The sequence below is a fragment of the Strix uralensis genome, chromosome Z (assembly GCF_047716275.1).
Source record: "Strix uralensis isolate ZFMK-TIS-50842 chromosome Z, bStrUra1, whole genome shotgun sequence".
Taxonomy (NCBI): Eukaryota; Metazoa; Chordata; class Aves; order Strigiformes; family Strigidae; genus Strix; species Strix uralensis.
The window spans coordinates 37483693-37511557 of record NC_134012.1 but is presented as its reverse complement, the minus strand read 5'-3'; the positions used below and the strand labels follow the sequence as shown (position 1 = coordinate 37511557).

At 41.2% G+C, this 27865-nt stretch overlaps 1 protein-coding gene across 1 annotated transcript in view; it reads left to right on the top strand.

The window, feature by feature from the left end:
- The window catches only part of MLLT3 (MLLT3 super elongation complex subunit), a 142613-nt gene that overhangs the window by 59865 nt on the left and 54883 nt on the right, over positions 1–27865 (top strand). Inside the window, exons 3-4 of the mRNA XM_074855413.1 lie at positions 20391–20473; positions 24292–24435. Of these exons, the coding sequence (XP_074711514.1) occupies positions 20391–20473; positions 24292–24435 (227 nt within the window). The remainder of the gene's footprint in view (positions 1–20390; positions 20474–24291; positions 24436–27865) is intronic.

Sequence of the window (27865 nt, the reverse complement as noted above, 5' to 3'; positions counted from 1 at the left end):
GTTGGTTGTGTCGTCATGATTCTGCATTGAGTTTTAGACTTGTTTTTAGACTGAGATGTATTTTCTGTATTACTGTGCAGTTCTCTTCCTGTGTATATGTCATTTTTCCACCTGTGAAGTGGGCATCCCTACTATCCTTCACTCTTGTTTCTGGTGTCTTAAATATCTCAGCTTGCTCTGTCTGTGGGAAAGTTTAAGAGTGTCTGGTGCTTGTGATTGTTCCTGAAAGAAAAACTGAATTAAATAGGTCACTCTTTGCTCAGAGTGTTATTTTCAGTCTGTCTTTTACTTTTGCTCTTAACTAAGGCAAAACATTTGCAACAAGGAAAAGATGCTGTTAATTTCTCCTTTCCCCAAAATCTACCCTTGAGCAGATGGTGGTTTGATCTTTTGTTCTGTCCCAAGAGGAATGTATGCAGTTGGAGAGAATCAAAAATGTTCAGTTCCTATTCTTATGTGGACCGTAAAACAGCTTAATTGTTTTTTATCCTGCTGTCTTTTGTGTACATAAGTAAGTATTCTTCATTAAGTAACTTCAGGACATTTTGGGAGGTAGTAGAGAGTTCTAAAAATTGGTTTTTTGCTATGTATGTTCTCAATATCTGGTTTTTTTTGTTGCTTCTTAATCCTTTTTATTACATTAACAAGGTTTTCTTGGAGGACTCTTAAAAGTGAATCATTACTAAATAGCGGAGATCTGAGTGTGTGTGTGTGTTCTCTCTCAAAACCTGCAGAAAACCTATCTATCCATTCCTACAGGTGACACCATGTGACTGATTAGTTCAATATCCTTCAGTGTTTCCTGTAATCTCAGTATATTAACATGCGGTATCCTGGCAAACGGCCACAAAAGCATTTCTAGTTTTTCAAGCACATGGCCGAAGTTCTGCTGTTGACAGCAGTTGTTTCTTGAAGATGGGATTGGAGGTAGGGTGCTGGAACAAAAGCCTTCTTCTTCCCCTGCTCCATCTCTTGGTTCTTTGAACCTTTCAGCTGCAGGGCTTGTACTGGTGCCTGTTACTGGCTTCACTTCAGGTTTTTGTACTTAGGAACACTGAGAGTCTTCACAGCTTCTATTTGATTATTGTTAATGTTTTCTTTATAGTATATTGGATTATGTGTGTGGGGATGGTTCTTCAATGCTTGCTCAGCATGAGGCTGTGGATGGGCATATTTCTGACACTGTGACCTTGTTACTGAAGAAAAAGGGGGTTTTGTCACTTCTCTCAGATGACAGAGTAATTACACGTAGCCCTTAATATGGCTGGTGGCAGGGAAGTGATGGGAAGTGCATGAGTGCTGCTGGGTGGTATGGAGCAAGGAGGAAGTCCTGGGTGTAGGTCCAGGCTGGGTGGAGGCTGTGTTTTTCTACTGCTGCAGGAGAGGATGTGGGGCAGCAAAGGTTTAGCCCTTGCTTGCTATGAGCTCTTCCTTAAATGAGAAGTACTAGGGCGTATGCAGGTGTACAGCAGATAGAGAGCTCCCTGAGGAGGATAGGCAGGGGAGAGCAGCATCTGCACAGGGGAACCCCCTTTCAGCACTGGTACCCCCAAACCCAGAGTCTGCAGCTTGTGAATGTTGCTTGGCCAACTGTTGGGCCAAATTTAGCTTTTCTGATATTGTCTGTTCCACCTTCCTCTTCTGTTTGTCCTGAATCCTAACGTGTGCTTTTTACCCACAAGTTGTAGCTTCCTTACTGTTCATATGAAGAGGCAGAGGTTTTAACTTGGTAACTGCACTTACAGGTTGCTATCCTTGGGTCTAGGTGCTCGTTGACAGCTGCATCCCTTACAAGTCTCCAGAAGTGCCCAAAGGCTCCTGTGTAACTTACCTGCAGTGAGCTGTGGTAAATAGCAGCTGAACACCATGTTAAAAGAAGAACAAAAAAAAAGGGGGGGAAGGGAGATGTTTTAGGAGGCAATTCTCCCAATACGTTGTCTAGTTTGGGAGATCTAGCTCAGGTTGAAAGGCAATTTTAAAGAAAGACAAAAACAAGCAGATGCTCTAAAAATGTTGCAAACTTGTGCCTGCTATTTGGCCCTGTTTCATGCTTACCTATTTGAAATTAAACTAATAGGAATATCTTGAATTTAAAAACAAATGTCACCTGTCTTTGATATAGCATGATATTTTTAAAACACCTGATTGGTAGAAAGACTTAGCCTTCTGAAAACACAGAAAAAAGAGTGGGGAAGCTTGCTTAGGGTTTTGCTTTGATTTAGCTACATTTCTGTAAGTGCTTTCTTTTCTCTTTTTGTTTCTTAATATAACAGTGGATTGAATGCATGCTGTGCTTAGGGATCTTCTTTCTTCAAACCTATGAAGATCAGACTGAGAACAAAATCTAAGATGTATCTATTCAGACAATTTCCTGGGGCAATTGCCAGTTAAAAAAACCAAAACCAACAAACAAATAAAAAATAAGAAAGCCAAGGAACCCCCAGAATTAAACATGCTAGATTTTGAAAACCCTTCTTGTACAGTTAGTTGCTGTTAATCAAATCTATGGGAAGTAATGTTTTGGATAAATTATGTCCAAGCGAGGAAGTCTGCTTTGATATAGGAAGGTGTTGAGCATGACTCCTTTGGAAGCCCCTGATATGCTAGTATGAAATACTGATTTCCATTTTGACTAATTTAATGTTCTCTAGGCAATATGTACTCTAATTCCAGAAAGAATTATAAATGAGTGTTAACTGGGGGATATTCTGTTAGACTGAAGCAAATTATTGTCAAGCAAATAATTGGATTTCCTTCATCAAAACCGAAGAGAAGTGTAAAGTTTTCCGTTCCTCTGCAGTCTTTTTAAGTCCTGACCACTAATGGAACAAGAGTGGTATAAAATTACTTGTTTCCTGCATGTCTGACTGGTGTCCTGTACTTTAGTTTTGTTCGAGATGTTTACACTGAATTATTTCTATTTTCTGTTTTTCAAGCTATTATTTAATCAAATAAAATACATGGCGAAAACATGCCAAAGGAGTACCAAGAGAAGAGAAATACATTGCAATGAACAAAAGAAAAGATTAGAGTTGAAGCGATTGAGAGTTCAGATTCAGAAGGTTAAGTGATGAATTGCAAAAGGTGTTCCAAAGTCTGTGTTCGTATTTTCTTTGTCTGGTTAGGCTTTGTCTGAATGTGTAATTATATTCTTGAGTAGGTTTCAAGTCCAATTGGATTGATATGAGTGAGAACACAATTCAGTATGAACCAGTATCTCATTAATTCAGAGTTTCCTTATGTTAGTTTCAGTTTAAATCTGGCAAGGAATAACCTGTGTTGAAATTGAGAAGAATTTTCATGTTTTGCTTTAAACTTCAGAATCACGATTTAGCTGGTTTAGTGCAACTGTAATAAAGTAAAAAAGGCCTGATTTGTTTTGAGGGAACAAAATCTCATCTAGAAAATCTGTCAAGGGTAATTTTAATTGTCATTTTAGCATGTAATGTCCAAGCAACCACCTCATGTTTGGCCCTTTTCTTATTTCAAATCCTGGAGAATAAATCCTATGAGGAGCAATTGAAGGAGCTGGGACTGTTTAGCTTGAGGAGGAGAAGACTAAGGGGAGACCTCATCACTCACTGCAACTACCTGAAAGGACATTGTGGAGAGGTTGGTGCTGGTCTCTCCTCACAGGTAATTAGCGACAGAACAAGAGGGAATGGCTTTAAACTGCAACAGGGGAGGTTTAGACTGGACACTAGGAAAAAATATTTCACAGAAAGAGTGGTCAGACAGTGGAATAGGCTGCCCAGGGAGGTGGTGGAGTCACCATCCCTGGATGTGTTTAAGGGTCGTTTAGATGAGATGTTGGGGGATATGGTGTAGGGGAGAACTTTGTAGAGTAGGGCTGATGGTTGGACTCAATGATCCCGAGGGTCTTTTCCAACCTGAATGTCTGTGATTCTGTGACACATCATTTAATGAGGTGAATTCAAGAGCTGTTTAAGAAATACAGGGAGGCAAGAGTTTTCTCCTGGAAATATTTTAAATACCTGCCATATATGTAATGTCCTAGTCAAAGTCCAAAGACAGGGACTTTCCTGTTCAAACATACTATCAAACTTCAGAGATACTCAGCAGTTCTTTGAGACTGGTACAGTGTGATTGAATTTCCTGTTTGAACACTTTGAAGGTGGAATGACAACCAAAATTCAAATAATTTGTGTTGGGAAGATTGACAAAATAAAATAAGATCATTCCATCATGAAAATAAAACAATAACAACCTTTAATACCTTTGTAATGAATGCTAACAGGAGAAGAAATGAAAAACAGTGTTTCGGGGAATGAGGTACAAAAAGCAGAGCCCGTAGATTTTTCAAGTGCATTAAGTGCCACCTCTTAATCCTTAAAAGATTAACTCAGATGTTTTTATTGATACAGCTCATTTGTTTGTACATGGCTTTAAACATACTAGCATACTACACAGTCATACAAAATCTGTTTATTATGCACCCTTTAGTTTTCAGCTTGGCCAATACGTTTTTCCACAGTATAACCTTGTAATGACATTTTTATTACTTTGAAACACTTCTGGAACACTTTTCTGTTTCATTGACATATTCTTTGAAGTTCTTTTCTACAAAAATAGTTTTGTAAAAGCAGAACACTTTATAGATTAGGAGGATGGCATAATTCTTCACAAAACTGAACTTGCCTTGGCCGGTGATTCTAAAAATATTTTTCATGTGATAAAGCTGTCTAAACACTGAAGCAAAAGTTCGGGGTATTTGGTAGCAAAAATGAATGTTAGCAGTTCGCATATGTTAAGGTCTATTAGGAAGCACTTAACTTCTTCCAGATCTGCAGAACTAAAATATTTCAGAGCCCAAAAAATGTTCCTCCATAATTATCAACAAAATTAGTAACTTATTACCCAATGCTTACAACTCAACAGTGGAATTATAAAGATGTCAGTGATGGGAAAACTGGAAAAAATGCTGCATGTTTCTTCTCTCAGAAGCAACTCTAGGCTAGGGATTACAGATGAAATGATATAGAATATTATAGAATAAAAATAAATAAAACATTGGTAATGTTTCATAGAATCATAGCATGGTTTGGGTTGGAAGGGACCTTAAAGATATCTAGTTCCAACCCCCTGCCATGGGCAGGGACACCTTCCACTAGACCAGGTTGCTCAAAGACCCGTCCAACCTGGCCTTGAACACTGCCAGGGAGGGGGCAGCCACAATTTCTCTGGGCAACCTGTTCCAGTGCCTCACCACCTTCACAGGAAAGAGTTTCTTCCTTACATCTAATCTCAATATACCCTCTTTCAGTTTAAAACCATTACCCCTCATCCTATTACTACACTCCCTGATAAGGAGTCCCTCCCCATCTTTCCTGTAGACTCCTTTAAGGTACTGAAAGCCTGCTATATGATCTCCCTGGAGCCACCTTCTCTCTAGGCTGAACAACCCCAACTCTTCAGCCTGTCCTCATAAGGGTTGTCCTCCAGCCCCCCAATCATCTTCGTGGCCTCCTTTGGACCTGCTTCAGCAGATCTATATTCTTCTTACGTTGGGGGCCCCAGAACTAGATGCAGTACTCCAGGTGGGGTCTCACAAGAGCGGAGTAGAGGGAGAGAATCACTTCCCTTGACCTGCTGGCCACACTTCTCTTGATGCAGCTCAGGAAACAGTTGGCTTTCTGGGCTGTGAGAGCACACTGCTGGCTCGTACTCAGTTTTCCATCTGCTACTATTCCCAAGTCCTTGTCTGCAGGGTGCTCTCAATCCACTTCTCACCCAGCCTGCATTTGTGTATGGGATTGCCTTGACCCATGTGCAGGACCTTGCACGTGGTGTTGTTGAACTTCATGAGGTTTGCACAGGCCCTCCTGTCAAGGTCTCTCTGGATGGCACATCCCTTCCCTCCAGTGTGTCAACTGCACCAGCTTGGTCGGTGAACTTGCTGAGGGTGCACTCAATCCCACTGTCCCTGTCACCAACAAAGATGTTAAACAGTACTGGTCCCTATACCAACACCTGAGGAACACCACTCGTCGCTGTTCTCCACCCAGACATCAAGATGTTGACTGCAGCAATTTGAGTGCAACCATCCAGCCAATTTCTTATCCACAGAGAGGTCCATCCATCAAATCCACATCTCTCCAATTTAGAGACAATGATGGTGTATGGGATAATATCAGATGCTTTGCACAAGGCCAGGTACATGACATCAGTTGCTTTTCACATGTCCACCAACGCTGTAACCCTGTGTTGTGGTTTGAACCCAGCCGGCAGCCAATCGCCGCATGGCCAGCTGTTCACCTCCCCTCTCCCTGGTGAAATAGGGGAGAGACAAAAAGAAAAAAAATCATAGGTTGAATAAAAAAAAAGGGAATTTACTAATAGTCACAAGAGAAACAACAGTGACAAGATGTAAATCCAAACCAGGTAAAATGCAGTAGTAGCTCACCGAGTGCGGCGACCAGTATGCAGCCCGTCCCCCCCACAGCAGCGATCTGACTGCACCAGAAAATCCTGCCACGCCTCCCCGGAAACTGAAGATGGCACGTGAGAGAGCCCGCGTCCGCCTGTATACTGAGCATGGCGTCACACGGTACGGAATGCTCCAGTGATCGATCGGCCCGGCCCTCTAGCTGGGCTCCCTCTCAGCCCAAGGAACGTTAGCTCTATCCTGCTGAAACCAGGACACCCTGTTGTAGAAGGCCACCAAACTTGTCAGACACTATTTGCCCTTAGTGAAGCCATGTTGGCTGTAACAAATCACTTCTTTATTTTCCATATGTCCTAACATAGTTACCAGGAGGAGCCACTCCATGATCTTGCTGGGCACAGAGGTGAGACTGACTGGCCTGTAGTTCCCTGGGTCTTCCTTTTTTTTTTCACTTTTTAAAAATGGGAGTTATGTTTCCCCTTTTCCAGGCAGTGGGTTCTTCACTGGACTGCCACGACTTCTCAAATATGATGGATAGTGGCTTAACCACTTCATCTGTCAGTTCCTTCAGGACCCACAGATGCATCTCATCAGTTCCCATGGACTTGTGCACCATCAGTTTCCTTACATGGTCTCAAACCTCATCTTTTCTTACAGTGGGCAGTTCTTCATTCTCCCAGTCCCTGCCTTTGCCTTCTGCATCTTTGGTGGTGTGGCTGAGGCACTTGCCAGTGAAGACTGAGGCAAAAAAGTCATTGAGTACCTCAGCTTTCTCCATGTCCTGAGTAACCAGGTGTCCTGTTTACTTCCAGAGAGGGTCCACATTTTCCCTAGTCTTCCTTTTATCCTTGATGTACCTATAGAAGCTTTTCTTGCAGTTGATGTCCCTGGCCAGATTTAATTCTATCAGGGCTTTGGCCTTCCTAACCTGATCCCTGGGTGCTTGGACAATTTCTCTCTATTACTCCCAGGCTATCTGTTCTTGCTTCCATCCTCTGTAGGCTTCCTTTTTATGTTTGAGCTTGTCCAGGAGCTACGTGTTCATCCATGCAGGCTCCTGGTATTTTTACCTGACCTTCTCCTTGTCGGGATGCATTGCTCCTGAGGTTGGAGGATGTGATCCTTGAATATTAACCAGGTTTCTTGGGCCCCTCTTCTCTCCAGGGCTTTACCCCATGGGACTCTGCCATGCAGCTCTCCTGAAGAGGCCAAAGTCTGCTCTTTTGAAGTCCAGGGTAACGGGCTTACTGTGTGTCCTTCTCACTTCCCTAAGGGTCTTGAACTTTACCATTTCATGGTAACTGCAGCCAAGGCTGTCCTTGAGCTTCACATTCCCCACCAGCCCCTCCTTCCTCCTTGTTGGTGAGAATAAGCTCCAGTATAGCACCTTTCCTCGTTGGCTCCTCTATCACTTGTAGAAGGAAGTTATCATCAATGCATTTTGTGTGTGTCTAGCAGGGGAGGGGGCTACAGCAGTGGCCCACTGTGAGCAGCTTCTCAAAGCTCCCCTGGCTTCAAGTCAGACCCACCTCTGGCCAAGGCTGAGCCAATTAGCGATGGTGGCTGCACCTCTGTGATAACATATATTTAAAAAGGGGAATATGGGAGGAGGACTTGGCATTGTGAGGAGAAGTTGTGAGGGAGACACCTCTGCAAACATCAAGGTCAGTGGAAGAAAAGAGGAAGGGTGGGAGGTGCGCCACAGCAGAGACCCCCCTGCAGCCTGTGGTGAGAGGGCAGGCTGTCCCCCTGCAGCCCGTGGAGGTCCATGGTGGAGCAGATGCTGACCTGCGGCCTGTGGAGGACCCCATGCTGGAGCAGGTGGCTGCGCCCAAAGAAGGCCACGACTCTAAGGGAAGCGTGCACTGGGGCAGTTTGTCTCTGGGAGGGACCCATGCTAGAGTGATTCATGAAGACCTGCAGCCTGTGGGAAGGACTCATGTCAGATAAAATTTGTGGAGGACTGTCTCCTGTGAGAGGGACCCCACATTGGAGCAGGGGAAGACTGCAAAGAGTCCTCCCCCTGAGGAGGAAGGAGCAGTGGAACTGACTGCACCCCACATTCACTGCCCCCTGTGCTGCTGAGGAGGAGGTGGTATAGAAATCTGGAACAAAACTGAGTCCAGGAAGGGTGGGGTGAAGGTGTTTTTAAGATGTGGTTATACTTCTCACTGTCCTAGTCTGTCTGTTAAGTGTTGTTGTTACTGCCTGAATTTAACTGATGTTCTTTTTCTTTTTGTTTCCCTAATGAGTCTGTCTCTTGCCTGTAACCATAATGGGTGAGTCATCCCTCTCTGTCCTTATCTCAGTTCCTGAGCCTTTTGCTGTATTTTTCTCCTTCCCATTCCTGGGGAGGAAGGAGTGAGGGAGCGGTTGCATGATGTTCAGTTGCCTTGTGGGCTCAAACCACAACAGGGCCTGATGGGATTCATCCCAGAGTACTGAAGGAACAAGGTTATGTTATGGCAGGGCCCCTCTTGATTATCTGCCAAAGGTTTTGGGCCTTCTGGGGAGGTCCCTTGGTGACTGGAAGCTAGCTAATGTTATTCCAATCTGCAAAAAGGGCAGGAGGGAAGACCAAGGAAGCTGCAGACCTCTTAGTCTAACCTCAGTTCCTGGAGAAATTATGGAGAAGGTTATCCTGGGTACTTTTGAATCGCATTTAAAGGAAAATACAATCATTAGGCACAGTCAACATCGGTTCACAAAGGAATAGTCCTGGTTAACTAGTCTGATATCCTTCTACGATAAGATCACCTGCCTAGTGGATGAAGGGGAGGAGGTGGATGTAGTCTGGACAAGTAGTCCAACTGTGGTATGAGTGGGTTCACAGTGCACTGGCTGAAGAACTGGCTAAAGGGCAGAGATCAAAGGGTTGTAGTGAATGGGGTTACATCTCACTGGTGACAGGTCACCAGTGGTGTTCCTCAGGGTTCTATTCTAGGGTCAGTTCTGTTCAATATCAATGATCTGGAGACAGAAATTGAATGCACGATTTGCAAGACTGCTGATGATACCATACTGGGAGCTGCTGTTGACTCTCTTAAGGACAAGAGGCCTTGCAGAGGGATCTAGATAGGCTAGAGCATTGGGTTATGATTAGTGGGATGATATTTAACAAGTTGAAATGCCAGGACGAAGTAACATTGGGCACAAGTATAAATTGGGAGAGGGGTGACTACAGCACAGCCCTGCAGAAAGGGATCTGGGGGTGCTGGTTGTCTTTAAGCTCAACATGAGCCAGTGGTGTGTGCTGGCAGCCAAGAGGGGAAACTGCATCCTGGACTGCATCAAACACAGTATAACCAGATGGTCAAAAGAGCTGATTATCCGACTGCATTCAGCATTGGTGTGACCTCAGCTTGAGCACTTCGTGCAGTTTTGGGCCCCACGATTTAAGAAGGATCTGAAAGTCCTTGAATGCATCCAGAGGAGGGCAACAAAGCTGGTGACAGGGCTGGAAAGAATGTCCTGTGAGGAGTGGCTGAGGCGTCTGGGTTCATCTAGTTTGGAGAAGAGGAGGCTGAGGGGTGATCTCACTGCCCTCTACACCAGGGAGGTGCTAGTCTCTTCTCCCTTGGATCCAGCGACAGGGTGGATGGGAGTGGTTCACAGCTGTGCCAGGGGAGGTTCAGAATGGACATTAGTAAGCATTTCTTTACTGCGAGGGTGGTCAAACACTGGAACAGGCTTCCTAAAGAGGTGATTGATTTGGACAATGCCCTTAATAACATACTTTAACTTGGTCAGCCCTGAAATGGTCAAGCAGTTGGACTAGATGATCATTGTAGGTTCCTTCTGAGTGAAATAGTTTGTTCTACCTCTCTGGGGCAGAAGAATGAAGCTGTAGGTGTGCTATAGTGGTCAGAAACAGCATTGCCATTTTAATTATTTCTGTTTGAAGAAAATCTTAGTTTTCTATGATATAATCATAGAAATATATCATATAAATCACTCATCATTAGCCTCACTTGGCTACCTGTTTTGTTCTCTTCCTCAAAATGTCAAGCAGCTGAGTAGTATAATTGTTGTGATTGTTACATGCATGCCAACATACACATCTGCATTACCTTCACGCAAACACAGCTCTTAAGATACTTTTAATGCCTGGAGCATGCATTTACATCATATTCGTTATAAATCTGTTTACACGCAGACTTCAAATCTCTGTACTTCAAGGTATTTTTGGTTGTAGAGCTTTATAGTGGACTGTTACATAAGTAATATTAAGTGAAAGCCAGGAAGAGCAGGCACAGTCTTCTAAACACACTGTGTAAATAATTGTTCCTGCCTTGGCAGTACTCTTCTATAGTTTTAAGCTCATATCATATTAATATGTCAATGTTTTGCTTAATTTAGGAAAGCATACTTTATTTTCCCATTTGCTGGTGAATGGTATTAATAAAATGTGTTTGAAGAGGTATGTTTCTTCTCTTAGTCTCACTCTCCAGTTGCTAAAATAACTATGGAATGTAGCCTAGCACTCATAATCTTATATGCAGCTGCTCTGAACAGCATCAGGAATACTATCAGGTAGATGACAGAAGCAAAATTGATTTTGTTTTCCAGTATATTAAATAAGAAGAAAGAAATATTGCAATTAATATTGAAGTAATTTCTTAAGAAGCAGTTTTCTGCTGACCCAAGTTAAAATACAGTGCAGTCTGTCTGCAGGCTTCAAAGGGTGATAAAGATACGCAATGGATATTGTTCCTCTAAGTGCAGAATGGTATTGCAACAGGCAAATAATGAAGATCTGCCAATTCTATTGAATTACTGTCTTGCTCTTAGATACTAGTTAATATTATTTCAAACGCTGTATTTTTTGTGAACAGTAACTGAATTATGCTACTTTCATGGTGGTGTGCCGTAATCTCTTAGGTTGATTTCTTAGTTTTAAATAATTCATTTCATCTTCTGTGAAGAAATGTTCTCTGTTACTTGGCTTTTGCTAGAGAGTGCTGACACAGTTCAGGAGCTGTTCTAGCCATTCAGAAATCCACTTGCTTATGTTACTGGAACTGCTTATGGGTTTCTTTTTAATTGTCATGTAAAAACTCAGCTACATCTCTGATGACTAGTCATAATGATGAATGGTGAGTGCAGTAACAGATTTTGTTCGTTGCTACCAAATTTTCACAGAAGTTCTACCAGACAGCATTACAGACATGGATTCTCAGCTCTTGTTTCTTAATACATTGGAAAGATTCACATAGACTTTGAGCATTAGGCAGCAGCCAGTTTTTCTGGTTTTAAGCATTCCCAGATGGGGAACCTTACCTTCTTAAGGCTGATGCAAACACAGATTTCATATGACACTGTTCTTTACAAGAGAAATGTTCTGATATTTTTCTGAGTTACCATATGTGCTCCATAGAATAAAAAGCCTTATAAATAAAAGAAATTATGTTTGCTTGATTGTTAATGAAGTAAAATAACCACAAAGAACTGAGAGGTGTGATGGAAAAATTCTTAGCCTTGGCTTGCAGTTTGACGGAAAAAATTTAACACAAGTATGGCATCACTGGAACACAGAGTAGTTTTGATAGCTCTGAAAATATTTGTTTCCAGTTTGATCTTTGCATAGGATAATGAAGTTAAAATAAGAACTAAGTAGCTATTTATTTTACTTTCTCAAGTGTCTGGAAGTTAAGATAAAAGATTCTCTATGCAAAGTATTTTTACTGAGCAGGGAGAAGTATATAGTTAATAACCAAGATAGAAATTATTTCAAATCCTGCAATTGTGGCACCGGTTTTCCTCAGTAAAAGAGAAAATCCCAAGGGCTGTATTTTGTATACAAATATGAAGATGCATTAATGCACAATTTCTTGGAATTTTTATTACTCTTAAAATAGTAATAGTATCTACAGAAGAAATTGATGTTTATAGTCAGAGTTTTTAATGTTATAGCTAATGTTTTTTGCACAAAAATAATGGTCTGGTTTGTTATAGTATTATCCAGACAGCCTTAGCTGCAGTTCAGTTGCTAAGGATCTTTCCTGTTCAAGGATTTTTCTTTTTCTTCAGTGGCATGCTTTTCTAAGGAAGACTTAGACCAGGTACTTTCTGGAAGTCATTTACTCCAGTCCATTGATACCTGAGTTACATTTTCTTCTAATAGTCTTTTTTTGCAAACCATTTCCTGTTGGAAAGAAAATCTAGAATGAGAAGGTGAAATATAGTGTAGGAATAACTAGTTTTAAAATACTGTTTTATTTTCTCTTTCTCATTCCTGTCTTATCTGGAGGAAACCTAAGGGAATAGATGGAAGAGATGGGAGGCATGAACTATGAATGGTCCTAGACATCTCCAGTAACTTTCGTGTGTCTCATTAAGGATTGTTGCTTGTGTGTGCAGTGCAGAATATAGCTAATGAAGAATATAACTAAATGGCTTTCTGTGTCCTTGAGTCAAGAGGAGGGCCTTCTGCATCTGGGACGTGTACTGAAGTTAGAAAGCTTGCCTTAGGATCTTTTGATGTCTGTGTATGGTGGGGCAGTCAAGAAAAGTGCTCCTGCTGCTGGAAGTACTGGAACGGCTGGGAAAACATGTTTTAATATGGCATTTCAAGGTCAGGTAGGTGACTTGTTGCCACCAGTATTGCTCCAGAATCTGACATATGAAGTGAAGCTTTTAAATCCTTTCCCTTTCTTCTTCCAATTCAGCAAAGCTGGGAATACTAGACAAAAAAGTTGCGTGAATGTCAACAGTATAACTTCAACGAAAGAGGGAACTTCCAAGTTAAGGTAGCCCTTGCCTGTACTCTGCCGGTACAGATTGCTTCATCCTTTACTGTTAATGAGTGAAATGCATTCTTGCCCATCTGCAGCGTGTGTACATTAAATGGGCTTGCACAGCATTATGAAATAGTGAGGATACCTTAGGTCCCCCTTCCAATCTCAGTTTATGTCAAAACACTTGGTGATTGTACTTTCAAAGGCCAGGGGGTGTTTTATATGTGCTACAGAAAAAAAATGAAATTAGGAATTCCTGGATCTGTTCAATTTACAGCTTTATGTTCTCAATTGTTTCTAGGACCTGCGGACAGGTAGCATACGTGCTCTGAGAATTAATGTAAGAAACCATTAAATTACAGAAAACTACCTTTAAAGTTATCTAAATTATTGATGGCATTGTAAATGCAAAACTGCAGATTGCTCTGTGTGAATTGGAGGGTGTAGGAAGCTCACTGCTGTATTTTAGAAACTCAAAATTGTGTGTTCAAGGCTCACTGCTGTCTTTGTGTGCTACTAGAAAGAGTTAGGATGGCATATGTGGCCTTTTAACCATGTAAAAAAAACAAACAAAAAGCAACCAACTCCCATCCCCCCAGCCAAACAAACAAAAAACACCCAATCTTTGTTAGGCTCATTTTGTTTGCCGTGGTAAGAAATTTGATTGTGAGAGAATGGCTGTTTACTACTCTCTCTGCTGGTCTTTTAGCAATGTTTAAAGGACAGTGCTGAGTTAAGTACTCCAGTAAGACCTGGATTTGGAAAATCTTGTTGGGCATGATGGAGTCTTTTTCACCTTCCCTGCTCTCCTGTCTTGTGTATCAGTTTGATCTCAATTGATGAAGAAGCTATCCAGTGGTCAGGGAGTAGACCTTATATACAGAAAATGTCACTTCAAAAGTTAGCTGGGGTTCACTTTATTTAAGGGCTTATAAACTGTATCTTGCGATACTATCCAGCTGGTCAAAGTGCTGGGAATCTGGGCATTCAGTGTATAGGGCAGGGAACTTAGTATGATTGTAAATGCAATGCTGAAAACTCAGTTCTCTCTGTGCTTTCACTTCAGGGTTATATGAAATACTTGTCAGCATAAGGTGTTAAGCAAATGGGAATTCCTTGTTCCTAGTGTATAAGGTACCATTTAACGCACACTCAACTGGATAATTTTTGCTAGCTTTTGTTTGAACCTGCCTAGCAATTTGTTGGTATTAATGGCTGAGGTGTGCCTGAAGGTAGGCCATAATGGACCTGTTCTCTTCTTCGCTCTTTTTGTATAGAGTCCAAGTACTGCAGCCCAGCAGCTGGGAAGGTGAGCTACTGAGCAGCAGAGTCAAAGAACTTTTATAGAAATCACAGTCAAATGTTTAAAGCTGACTTCTTACTGCAGGAGGGATTCAGTACCACAGTCTGTCTTCCTCTGAAAGTGAATGCCACCCCTTTGTTGTGAGACTTCTTTTAATGGAGATGGTGATGGATAGAGGGAAAAGTTGGTTGAAGGGTGAGAAAATTATAGGCAGGAGTCTATAAAATACCAGTACAAAAAAGTTACAATTAAACCAGTTCTCTATCAGAAGGCTTCAGTTCCTCCAAGAAACCACTTGGTGTATCCTGCAGGGTGCACAAAATGTTTGTGAATTGTTACAATCACTATTCTGCATCATCCTGATGTTGTGTCAGTATCTGCCTAAAAGAAACTTCTGCCTTTCCTTACTCATTCTGACTGCATTTTTAATAAAGGAAAGATCTATTCACAATGAAGTGTTTGACAGTGTTCAGTGGCAAATGAATCTCATGCTATCCTTTTTAAAAGCTTTAACTCTTACTAGAATTTTGTTACTGTTACCTCCAAAGTCCTCAGTGTGATCACTGTTAGTAAAATGCATCATCATAGCTTGATGGCATCGGTTCCTTAGGTGTCAATTAATGTCTGATGCAACGCATGGGAATGCATTCCTGAACACAACAAATGAAAAAGCAGTGCTTCAACTGGGGATTAAAGAAGCAAAACATTTGAGATAAATGGTTTAAGTCATTTATCTGAGCTGTAGAGAAGTCATATCTCCCCACATAAATAGGGGACAGATAGTCTACAATTCATAAATTCCTGTCCTGGCTTGCTGTGATCTTGGTAACTCATTATGCTGGCATTATCAAGTTGTAGAGTGCATTGAATGAGAATTGAACACGCACGTATCTCTTTCTTATATACAGAATGAGTATAATAGGCAATTTTACCAAAACAGATACTGAGATCATATGGAGAAGAAATCCTTGTTAATAACATTGTGTACTAGCAATGATAGTGTTGTTACTGAGCTTTCATTTAAAGATGCACATCGATATCTTGCAGTGATCTCTGGAAGGTGCATTTTGTTTGTATTGAGTATTTCAATAATCTTTATCAGCTGCAGATTACTGCATGTGCATGTATGGGAAGGATGGTCAAAATTAATAGGTCAGTACAACCAACATACTTCTAACTATTTCTGTTGTTTGTGAAGTGTTTGCAATACAGCTAGGATTGCAGCTGAGGGCCTAAATAGTTCCCCTCAAGGGAAATACAGTATACTGTACATGAGCACCTGAGGTGTGTAGAGTACTGGAGATCAGTACCTGTGCAGTTGCATGTGTGTATATGTGTATGCTTCCCTAACATTATGGAAAAATTATGTTCCACCTATGAGAACTACTTCTTGTCATAGGACCTGAGTCTTCTTGCTCTAGTTTCTACACCTTCCCCTCTTCCCTTCGTCATTTAACAGCTTGTGTAATCTTTTAGTTTCACATAAGTTCAAGTTCCTATGCAGTATTTGAACAGCTTCTGCTATAGATAGAGCCCTGTTTGATCTAAGTTCCCTCCTGTGGCCTCAAACCTACCAGTGTTACTACTTACTATAGCAGTGTTCACCCCGAAGTACAATGAAACATGATGAACAGAAGTGATGGACTTTCGCTGTATAATTGTGTTGCATAAACTCCTATTTTTATTTCAAAATTGCACCTAAAATTGCTTTAGGAGACTGGTCTATGTTTAGCAAATGCATTTGCGAATACCTAAGATTAAAGCTTTAATTTATGGAAGAATAAAAATGATCCTGCATTCTGACAAAGGCACAATAACAGTATAGTATCATGCTTATCTTGTCTTACACAGGCAACAAAAAACCCCAGCTTTTTCTGTGACCGGTGGGCTTAAAGAAATCTGCATAGTTTTGCTTTTCTCTTTACTTCTCTACTCCTGGCCCTACAGTTCTCGTGAGAAGAGACACTGTGTTATAACTGGTTTGTAATTCTGCATACTGCTGGCTGCTTCTCCCTGCATCTCAGTGAAGATGTTCTCTGCAACTGCCTTCTCAGTGCAGGCGATAATTTTTAACTGCATCTGTAGGAATCTGTAGGGCCTTAATGTTGTGGAGACTGGCTTGAAGTTGGACCACCTAGTCAAAAGATACAGGAGAGAGGGAGGAAACGCATTGTGATCATACAAGCTGTTTCCATAAGAAAAAAACCTGACCAAATAATTAAGTCTTAGTGATAACATTATGCAAGAGACTTTGTTTATCTGTTGCTTGAAATGCATCTATAGGTCCTCCTTCAAAGGAGGGAAGCGGTCATTGGGAAGATGCTTCTGTCCCTCTGAGGAGGAAATTAATTGTTTGTCTGTAGAAGGGGGTAGTGTTTTCTGCTTATCGATCTGGTCTAGTGTAGCTGCTTTTTTGACAAGCTTTGAGAAGCCTATTAGGGTTTCCAGGTACTTCCTCTTCAGAATCACTCCTTCCTAGTTTCTGTTGTTGGCTTTTCTCTGTTGGTCTAGACTTGTAACTTGCTTTTGTTTCTCTTTTCTTTCTCCAGTACAGGGTGTTTTTTTTCCTCTCCTGTTATTTTTTTCTCTCTACCTTTTCTGTGATTTACAAAACTCTTGTGACTTCTCTCTTCTCCACTCAACAAACCTTGCTAGAATGGTTGCCTGTTGGCTGAGCTAAACCACACACGTCATTGCAGCCCCTGTTGCTACTTGTGGCAGTGTTGTGGTTTAACTCCAGCCAGCAACTGAGCCCTACACAGCTGTTCGCTCACTCCCCTGTAGTGGGATGGAGGAGAAAATTGGAAGGATAAATGTGAGAAAACTCATGGATTGAGATAAAGACAGTTTAATAGGTAAATCAAAAGCTGTGCCCACAAGCAAAGCAAAACAAGGAATTCATTCATTGCTTCCCATCAGCAGGCAGGTGTTCAGCCATCTCCAGGAAAGCAGGGCTCCATCACGCGTAGCAGTTATTGGGAAGACAAACAGCATAACTCCAAACGTCCCCCCTTCCTCCTTCCCCCAGCTTTTATTGCTCAGCATGATGTCATATGGTCTGGGATATCCCTTTGGTCACTTGAGGTCAGCTGTCCTGGCTCTGCCCCCTCCCAGTTTTTTGTGCACCCCCAGCCTACTCACTGGTGGGGTGGTGTGAGAAGCAAGAAAGGCCTTGACACTGTGTAAGCCCTGCTCAGCAATAATGAAAATATCCCTGTCTTACCACACTATTTTCTGCAAAAATCCAAAACAGAGCCCAGTACTAGCTGCTGTGAAGAAAACTAACTCTACCCCAGCCAAAACCAGCACAGGCAGTTCAACAAACCGAAGGTTTTATGCCAGTGATCATTTTAGTTGCAGTCTGCATGTATGCAGTAGCATGGAGCTTTGCTCAGTCACTTCTATTTTCAGGAAGGCTTCTTTCACAAGACTATAGAATTTTCCTTCTATTAAAAGCCCATCTTTCAGTTTGGGAAGGCACCCAAAGTGGTTTCCTTGTGATTTAGTGTTTTGTAACACATCACCCAAGTTTCAACAAAGCCTGAAAGTGTAACAGACTTTGTTTTCAGAACTGTAATGTGACACTTTGACAAGGTACTATTCAGCATGGCTAACAGCTGTGTAAATCTGAAAGACTAGACATTTGAGGAAGAGAATGAGAAATATTTATACTGACAGTGTTTTCTGCACTAATTAAGTGCTCAGAAGTTGACATGATACTTATTTTTTAAAAAAAGTGATTTGTGACTTGTCACATAATGAAGCTAGAAATCTCTGTAACAGTTAATGTATTATTACAGTTTCTAAAGTTTCTGTGTTTTCATCTGGATAAATACCTGCTGCATAATCTTTCTCTGTTTTTATGTAAGTGGATTTCACACTTCTGAACCTTGTATAGCCATTCAAATAATACTGCGAAGGCTTTCTCCCCAAGTTGTCTTCTGAAGTCAGAGGAGGAGCAGGAAGGTTTCTTTATCTTTGACTGAAAAAGTTGTCAGTATGTATTCCTGTAAATCTGCCACTGTGCTTAACTAGGACTATTATATTTGCATTTTTCAAATGCTGGTAAGCCCTCCTAAGGGAAGACGTCAATATAAGGTGAAATACTATTTCTGGGAGGTTCTAACACAAAATGCTTAGTTTCCAACTTAAAAGCTTTGTATGGGTGAAACAACCTCTCAGATTTGACCTATCATTATAACACTTTTCTTCAAAATCTTTGAAATCCCGCTTTATAAACTATAGGTCCTCTTTTTTCCTGCCAAGAAAAGCAAACTGAGTTCTGTAGCTGCAGTAGGACAGTGTTGCAGAAAAGCCTGGAAATTAGATTATTCTTGCTCAGTTTTTGTCATCCTTTTCCCTTTCCATTGATTGCATGAAGTGAACTGAGTAGTGATAGCCAGCTGCTGTAGATGAGCAAGGACTTGGAATCTTCCTCATTCTTGAAGTCCCTGTGTGGGTCTGGTGCTAGCAGAGCAAGAGGAGAATGGCAAGGTAGTAGGAGAAAATTCTGCTGTGTTCATTTACTTGGGGATTAACCAAGTTTGCATGTCCTCAGAAAGCTGATGTACTGACCATAATGTAGCAGCAGTTATATTCCTGGGTGTGTCTGATGGCCCTTGTCATGTTTTCAGGATGATAGAGGGTGGTAAATGCCCATCTGTGGTGCTTTGCTAAAAAGAATAATTTTGGTATTCAGGCCCTTCACAGTTGATGGCAAGGCATGTTTTGTAAATTACAGTTTAAGTTGCACCTGATACAGTGCAGTGAGCAGCTACCAGGCAGTTCTGAAAAAAGCGTACATCTTAACAAATGATGATCCATTTGGAAGTCTAAATTTTTTTTTGTCAGCAAGATTGGTAGAGCTTGAGCAAATGTTTCTGAAGAAGTCAACCCTTTGTGTATGACTTGCATCATTCTGCCAGTCTACAGTAGAGAAACTGTCATTGTCCTGTGATGCCATTGAGATGGTAGTGCACATGACATGGGTTGTCATGCATATCAGTGCAGCATTTGGAAGCATCTAAGTTGATGCTGCAGGAGATGTGTGGTTTCTCAAGCTTAGCCTACCTTTGTGCTTATGTGTTACATGGACATGAATTCTGTAATGAGGTTGTCGCGCAGCCAAACGAGAGAAGGAAGAGGTGGCTTCTGTTCCAAGTTCTGTAACAACCTGCTTTTGGTCACTGGATGGAGTTGACAGGCTAGTGCCAGTTTCTACAGAGACCTCATGTTCAATACCATGGGGATTTCATATAACTGAAAGTCCTTCCATTAAACTGAAAACTTGAAGGAAAAGATTGTATATTGGAGCTAGTAATACTCACTGTCATGTTAATGAAGTCTGACTCCTATAGGGTAAACCTGGATACTGTTTTAACATAACACAGTAGTTAACCTTCATGAGGTTCTTCACTATATACTGGAATGTTGTGTTGTGTGTCCCCCCCAGTAATGCAGTTTCCAGTTTTATTAGCATTAGTTCTAATTCAATTAATTAATTTATTTCAAATATTTATTAGAATTAGGATTTTATTAGTAGCAGGTTATGAATACATGAATGGCAGTTCTTCTGCCATCTATGTAACTATCTCAGGGTGGGATCCTATGTATTTTCCATTCCTAGAGCAAGCCTTGGCTGCCTGGTTGTATACCCAGTGGGTCCCCCTGCTGTTGAAGTTCCTGGTGGTTCTGCTTTAGCAGTTTGAAAGGATTGCGGGGAAAAAAAAAAGAATTGCTATCCCTAAACTGTAGGTTGTATACAGGCAGGAACGATTTGCTTGCAAAATTCACATTGAGTTGTGCACAGATATGTCCTACTCTGTGTGCAGTTTTGCAATGGTGCTGCCACAGATTGTAGCAGATTATTTGATCTTGTGCTTTGCTTGTGCATTTAAAACATTTTTTTTTTGGTGTTAAATACAGGTTTTTCTCTTCATTTCAGTGTGCAAGGATCCACCCTACAAAGTTGAAGAATCTGGGTATGCTGGTTTCATTTTACCAATTGAGGTTTACTTCAAAAACAAGGTATGGAATGAAATACTTTTAATTTAAAAAAATAATTAAAAAATCATGTGGAAATCAGGGTTCTTTAAAGATTTTGTTTAATTCATAAAATTAGGTTTAAAGCTATCTTTGTCAGCACTGTTCCTCAATTCAAAGTCACTATAACTTTTAGCAATGCATAACTGTATTTAGTATATAACTATGAAATTAGGATTACCTGGTAAAATAAATTGAATGTAATTATTCAGAAGAATTACTAGCCCTACTCAAAAGTGGACAGACCTTAAATAATGCTTCAGGAAGTTCAAGGGCCACTTAAACTTTAAGAAAGGAAACTGATCTTGATTATGTTTATTTCATAATGAACTCGTTCTATTTTAGTATTGCTGATCTTTTTAATTTATTCAGTTTTTGATCTTTGAAAACGGTATTTTTTTTAATCCTGCATCCTCAGTCTGAAAAAAGATTCTTTCAGACTGCATGTGAACATTGATTCTACTCAACTCAACATTACCAGGGGGCACCATTTAAAAACAAACCCAGTGCTGTTCTACAAAGCTTGCATTATTGTGGTATCTCAAATTCTGAGTCTAAGTAAATGCTACTCCTACTGTGGGTCTCTTAGATAGCAAATACAGAGATTTCTTTTAATGTACGTAACAGGGTCTGTATTACTAATAAGTTGTTCAGCTGAAAAGAATTGGATTTAGGTGGAATTAAAGAGCAAAAAGCTTGCAAGGTTTCATGTACACTGCCTTAATAACTGTAATATTTTAGGTTCCTTTGGTATGTCATGTGCCTCAGTGGAGCTGTTATACTTTGTATGCACTTCTAAGATACCTGTGTGTTTATTTTATATTACCAAGATATGGTTTAACATAATTATTTTAATCAAGTCAGAGTTACATCTTTAATGTGTTGCATGCTTGGTGAAAAACTAAATCTGAAAATAGAAATGCATAGTAAAAGACTTTTGTTGGAACCCTGGTCACTTAAAATTTGTGTTAAGAGTACAACTTTGTTAGCTATATATGCCTTCAAGTAGATGTTCCAGTATTCTTTTGTCTTTCACAGAAAGCTGACAAGGTGTGAGGTGTGGATAGTTCTGCTCAGGCACTAAGTTGTAAATTTCGAACAGGTAATTCTGAAATGTTCCCTGTATCAATCTGTGAAGAGCAGGGCTTAGACTACACTGTTTGCTGTTGGAAAAGGAAACAGAACTGCTTCAGTGAGTTGACTGGCCTTTTTAGTACGCTTTTTAGCTCTGTCTCCATTAGGGAAGCAGTTTTGATTCATTCAGGAAACCTAATGGAAAGCAACCCCTTCTCTTTAACTTCTCTGTTAAGAGCTCGTCCCAAAACTGGGCAGACAAAGTGAGAAGACAGTGCGTCAATCATTGAAGCATCTCTATAGAAAGCTTCCTGCCCGACATTTCTTTTTTTGTTTTTCACTCAGACTTTTGGCTGCCTTTGCTGACTGTGGAGACCTGCAAGTCTCAGGAGTTCTCCAGCAGGAGTTGTGGCTTAGACTGAGATCAAGAGGGCAGCAGTGATTACAACTCACCTCACCCTCAAGCAGCATATGGAATTAGGAAGTTTGCAAACATGCTTCACCCCTATTTTGGTGTCATGGAATACGACTCACACAGCTGCAGCAGCATGCCCTTCCCCTGGGTTGGTACAATACAAAGGAAAAATGACACAAAAATTGAGCTGGCATTCCTGAGGCAAATTACTGCTTTCTCCTGGCTCAGCTACTCTTCCTCCCCTAAGCCACTTCACAGTTATTCCATTACAGAAAAAGAGGAGATAGAAGGAGGAAGAGGAGACAGACCATCATCACTTATTCAAGGTAGACAACTTTTCAATTTCTGATTCAGAAAGTACCCTAATGAATAGAGAAGACAAGGGTGCAGGAAGCCACCTGGACCATGGAGAATTAAAGGGTGCCTGTTCCCAGGACTAAGCAGAAGATGGTAGCAAATCTAATAGGCATTTCACCCTGATGGAAAATATTCTAAACTTTAAAGAATTAGGGAAATGACAGACAACCCACCTTCCCAAATTCAGCAGCAGCAAGACTATAGCTGTTAGCTATTGAGACAAAGTCCTTGAAAAAATGCTTTTAAGTCAAAGGACTCCTACTCTGGAAAATATAGTCCATTTAGGATAAGGCTTATGAACTGCAGTGTATACTGCCTTCACTGTCACACCATTTTGAAATAATAGCAGTGGTACTGGGAGTCCTTTGTGTAGTAAAAGTCTGCTTTGAAATCGCTGGTTATGTTAATCTTTCAACAGAATTCTTTGAAGACTCACATTTGTAATTTTTTATAACTTTGCTTTTATGACAAAGCTGGAGGTACCAACTGTTTGCCTGTAGCAACATCACAGTTTTCTAAGCAGACCGGGAAGTAAATCACTTCCGTTTTTTTCTGCAAGAAATCATGTGTTAATCTTTCTAACAATAAGAAATATCTTCGTCCATGGTTGCCTTTGAAAGTGGTCCGTCAAGAAAATAGTTCTGAGGGAACTTCTCTCTTCTGTCTTCAGAAACAGACTACTGCAAGCCTTTTATTTCAGGTCCCCTTCTGTTGTCTTTGCTCCAAGTCTAGAGATGGGATGATGAGGATGTCCCTTGGCTGTGTTTGAAACCCCTGATTTAACTTTTAGAATAACTGAGATTTCTATGATTTCTATTCTTCATATCCTTGAAATCCTGAATCAAACTATACATTTTTTAACATGAATTTTTAAAGCATCTGTCACTGAACAGGGCACACATTTTGACTACATGCAGTGTTGGATATGTGCTAAGATTTTGTTGTATCTCTTCCTCCTCTTCCCTCATGGTTCCCTTTTTGCTGAAGCTTTTCTTGAATTTGACCTTTTACTTGTGTTCTGACTTAAGACTGATGTTGGTTTGATGGCCTCTATTGCGCATCAGGACCTTTGGAGGAAGGGCTACTTAATATTGCCTTAAAAGAGCGTTTAACTTACATACAGCTTCTAGAAGGGACTGTGTAAATGTGTAACACAAAACATACTTAGTATCTTTTCTCTGGTATTACAAACTGAAGTCTATTGAATGTCACTAGTGTCCTTTTTTCAGCTGAGGCTTTCTTAGGGCAGTAGAGCACTGATGATTTCTTCCAAGATAAATTTGCCTTTCCTGTTCTTTCTCTCTCCATATTGGTACAGGGAACATTCAGTTTAATTTTTTCACTGCAGTGTCAGAGGATTTTAATTGCTTGGAAGCTGTGGTGAAACGCTTGAAATCTAGCTGGCCACACTCATTCAAGGCAATGAAGTTTCGTTAGTAAATGAGCAGACCCTGTACACAGGAAATCAGATATAATTGTCTGCAGCAGTTTCATTATTATGCCTTTCTATAACTCGCGAAGAAAACAGTAATGTTTGGCTTCAGTGGAGATATTTGCGTTCAAAACATACTGCAGTGTCTTCAGTACTGTCTAGGGCTCAGAAACATGATTGTGTTGTTGGCAGAGTTACCTTGTGTCAGCTGAATCATAATACTTGCCTATGTGTATGTCTGTAGCCTGTGCTAAACATGACCTAACGCTTTCAATTAAGCCTTGTCAGGACAGCATGAAGTTTGTGAAGTTCATTCATTTTACCATGTGTTGTCATGGGCTGATGGGAGCTTCTCTGATTTACTGTAGCTCAGCTGACGCATGGTAAATTTCATCATGTGTCTGAGAACACAGAGAATGGTTAAAAATGACATAATTTTCATTTTAATTGACAGTCTTTATAGAGCCCTTGTTTTCAACTTAGTTTTGGTGCTAGATGTTTCTATCTGGTTATCTTCACCCTTAGGAAGAACCTAAGAAAGTTCGATTTGACTATGACTTATTCCTGCACCTTGAAGGTCACCCACCTGTAAATCACCTCCGCTGTGAAAAGCTCACATTCAACAACCCGACAGAGGAATTCAGAAGAAAGCTGCTAAAGGCAGGAGGGGTGAGTCCTGCACCCATGTCAAAAGTCATCACAATAAAGATGTTGCTGCTTATTGCTGGTACATGATTAGAATAATAAAGATTGACCTGACAGTGAAACAAAGTGAAGTGTTTTTGTGATTAACTTTGTATAAGAGCTCAGTGCTTGTTGTCTTTAAGTGGAATGGGTGAGCAAATGAGCATGTGCCTACCTTAAATACATGAGTAGATATCTGTCTTCACAACCAAGTGATTCATGTTTACTTCTGCAAAGCAGAAGTTAGACCTTATATGTGAAGCATTGCTTGCTTGACTTTACAGAGACGGCTACTGTGATGGGAGGAAGCAATAAGAAAATAAAATATCTCTTATTTAAGGAGAAACAGTTCTATATTAAGCAGAATAAATTCAGTAGTTATAAGGTAGAACAAGTTAGAAACTGTAAGTATAAATAAACCTACTTGAAGTTATATAATATATGTTGCACAGTCTGAACTAGAAAATCTACCAAGACTTCTTTACATGTTGGTAGAATTAATTGATATGAAAAAGCCCAAAGGAAGTTTGTCCATTTGGAGGGAGGAGAGGGCTAAACCTTTAGGTTTACACTTTGTTAGTGGAAATGGTTCTGCTGTGTTTTGCACAATGGCAGAATCATTCATGCTGGCAGGGACCACCAGAGGCTCAGCTATGGGGTCAGCCTAGACTGCTCAGGACATCACCCCTTCTTGTCAGGCTGTGAAACCTCCCCTGGCCGAAGGTGGCCTAACCTCCCTGGGCACCGGCTCCACCACTGGCCTGTCTTAATGGGGAAAATGCTTCTCCTTATCAGCAGCCCAAGCCTCTTGTGTGTCAGCCTGTGCTGCTGCCTCTCACCCTCCTGCCATACATCACTGTGAAGAGCCTGATTGCGTCTCCTCCATTCCCTCCCATTGGTGCCAGGCATGCTGTTGCATGCCCCCAGAGCTGTACCTCCTCCAAGCTGAACCAGCCTTGGTCCTGCAGCCTCTCCTTGCAGGGTAAGGGCACCAGCCCCAGTGCCTCAGTAGATTCCTCTCACCTCCCACCATTTTGTTGGTGGTGTTTCTGTGTTGGGGACCCAAACTGGAGGCAGTACCCAGATGGGTTCTGACAAGCACCAAGCAGAGGGTACAGTCCTTGCCCTCACCTGGCTCTTGGCTCGCCCTTGTTGCTGCTCAGGCACATGGGTGGCCCTGGCTCAGCTTGCTGCCCTCCAGTGCCCAGGGCCAACCCCCCTCCCCACCCCCACCCCCCACTCCCCAAACTCCTGTTTTCCAGCCCTAGCCTCATGGCTGCAGGGCTCTGCCTTGCTGGGAAGGGGCTTAGCATTTGGCATTTGTGTGATTGTATTTCATGAGGCTGGTGTTAAGAGTGTCTGGGTCCTTCCTGGTGGCAGCACTGCTCTTGAATGTCAGCTGCTTCCCTTCCCCAGTTGGTTGTCATCTGCAAACCTCGTGAATAAGAGCATGTTCTGTCTCCTCATCCAGGTTACTGATAGAGATGTTAAGCAAGCCTTCATATTGTGGGTTTACTAATGTAAATGCTCATGCTTAACTTGATATTTTTGAACTGTTGTAACAAAAATCGGTAGCCCTGTTGGCACAATTAGACAATAGTAGGTTCTGGGCTGGAAATAAGAAGGTGCTAGTGTGAGAATATTCACTCTGCTGAAGAGGATCTTTGAAAACAAAGCAAATATAAGGAGTGGGTATAGTCTGAAAGACCTTGTTATCCTCCTGGAGAAGAGAACTGTTGCAACTATAGTTGTATTGAAATAGAAGCATGAGCTGTGTTTTGTGTTTGCATTTATTAGGTGCAAGAGGGTATCCATGTCTGGACAATGTATTGACTCTTTAGTGTGTTTGCAAATAAAACATCAAGATTGTATTCTGGAAAACTTCATGAGCCACTGCTTTAATATTAATCGTATCAGGTCAGTTGTCAATGGGCAAGTTTTACCCACAAGTGTAATAAATCTAAATGATGCCAGCAGGGACTTTTGGGGATGGTGGGAGTGATTAAAAAGGTAAAAATAGGAAGTGTCCCTTTTATTGCTCATTTTCTGTGCCTTACAATTTTAGGTTTCTTGAGTTAACAAAAGTAAACATATTGCCTAATTGTAAACAATGAAATGTGGGGTGTTTTGATCAAATTCTTTCCCTGAATATATCAGCGTAGTCATTCTTAAAATGCTTTGTGTCATTGTCTTTTGTCTTCTGGAGGCTACAAGCTGCTTGGGTTTACTCTGCAGCACAGAGTGGGACAATAACCTCCCTCGACATGTTTCCTAGTACAATCTATTCTGTAATTCCCGTATCATTTGTACCCTGTTATTAAACTGCGAAACTAACTGTTTTGGCCATGTTTCTAATGGTTATTCAGTACCAGATACTCCAATCCACCCAACTGTTTTTTAAAACTTTTTAACATTTGTGAACAAGCACATCTAACTCCCTACTTCTGCATGGCCTGTTACTGTCACCATTGACCACATCAAAGACAGGCTGTGAGATTAGCTAGACTTCTGCTCTGCTTAAATATAGTCAAGCTAAATATTTGAGGGAACAGCAAAACTTTAACTAGATCTTCATGCTTTACATACTGATGAGTCCAGAGTGTGATTACATGGCTGTTTAAACTGACTTATTTAAAGCCTAGCTGTTGTCTCACCTTGCTTCATTAACACCACCACCAGTGTCTTATTCCACCAGCTTGTCTGATCCCACTGAGCTGTTGACTTGTTGAAGGGGCTGAGGAGAGGAATTAATAATGTTCCTGGTTTTTGTCAGTGAAGTGATTCATTGTGGGAGCAGACAGGTACCAGCCACAGATGGGTGCCTGGCTTAAGCATGGGCTATGGCAGTGTCCTCCACCTATTGGCGGGTGCTCTTTTTTGCAACTGTAAGCTAGCAGGAAACTTAGAGTGCGGAAAGGAGGCAACAAGTGAGAAAAGTACCTATAGCATGGCTGTACTGGAGAGCTCTTGCTATGCTTTTGATGAGCTTGCATGCTTGCTGCAGAATTAGTGGTTTGCTGTGATATGCTCCTTCCCACCTTTTGCTTCGTTTGTGTAGCCTTGACTTAATATAGCCATATGCATACACATACATACACACAAGCAGTATATGCTGCCAGTGTGACAGGGGCAATGTAAAAGTAGGGACTTGCTCTGAAAGCTGGTTGAAGTACATCTGCCAGGCTGTGTGTTTCTGTGTTTGACTAATGGGAGGACAAAGGGCAGTTACCCAGTGCAGAAGTTGCTATAATTTTGTCAGTAAACTTAAACTGGATGTATAGCTGTCTCTTTCCTAAATGTAGCCAAAAGGGAAATACATCTCAATTACAAAAATTGTTTGCATTGGAGGGACTTTTTACGTAGATGGTCTTGGCTGTCATGGTTTAAGCCCAGAGGGCAACTGAGCCACTCTCTC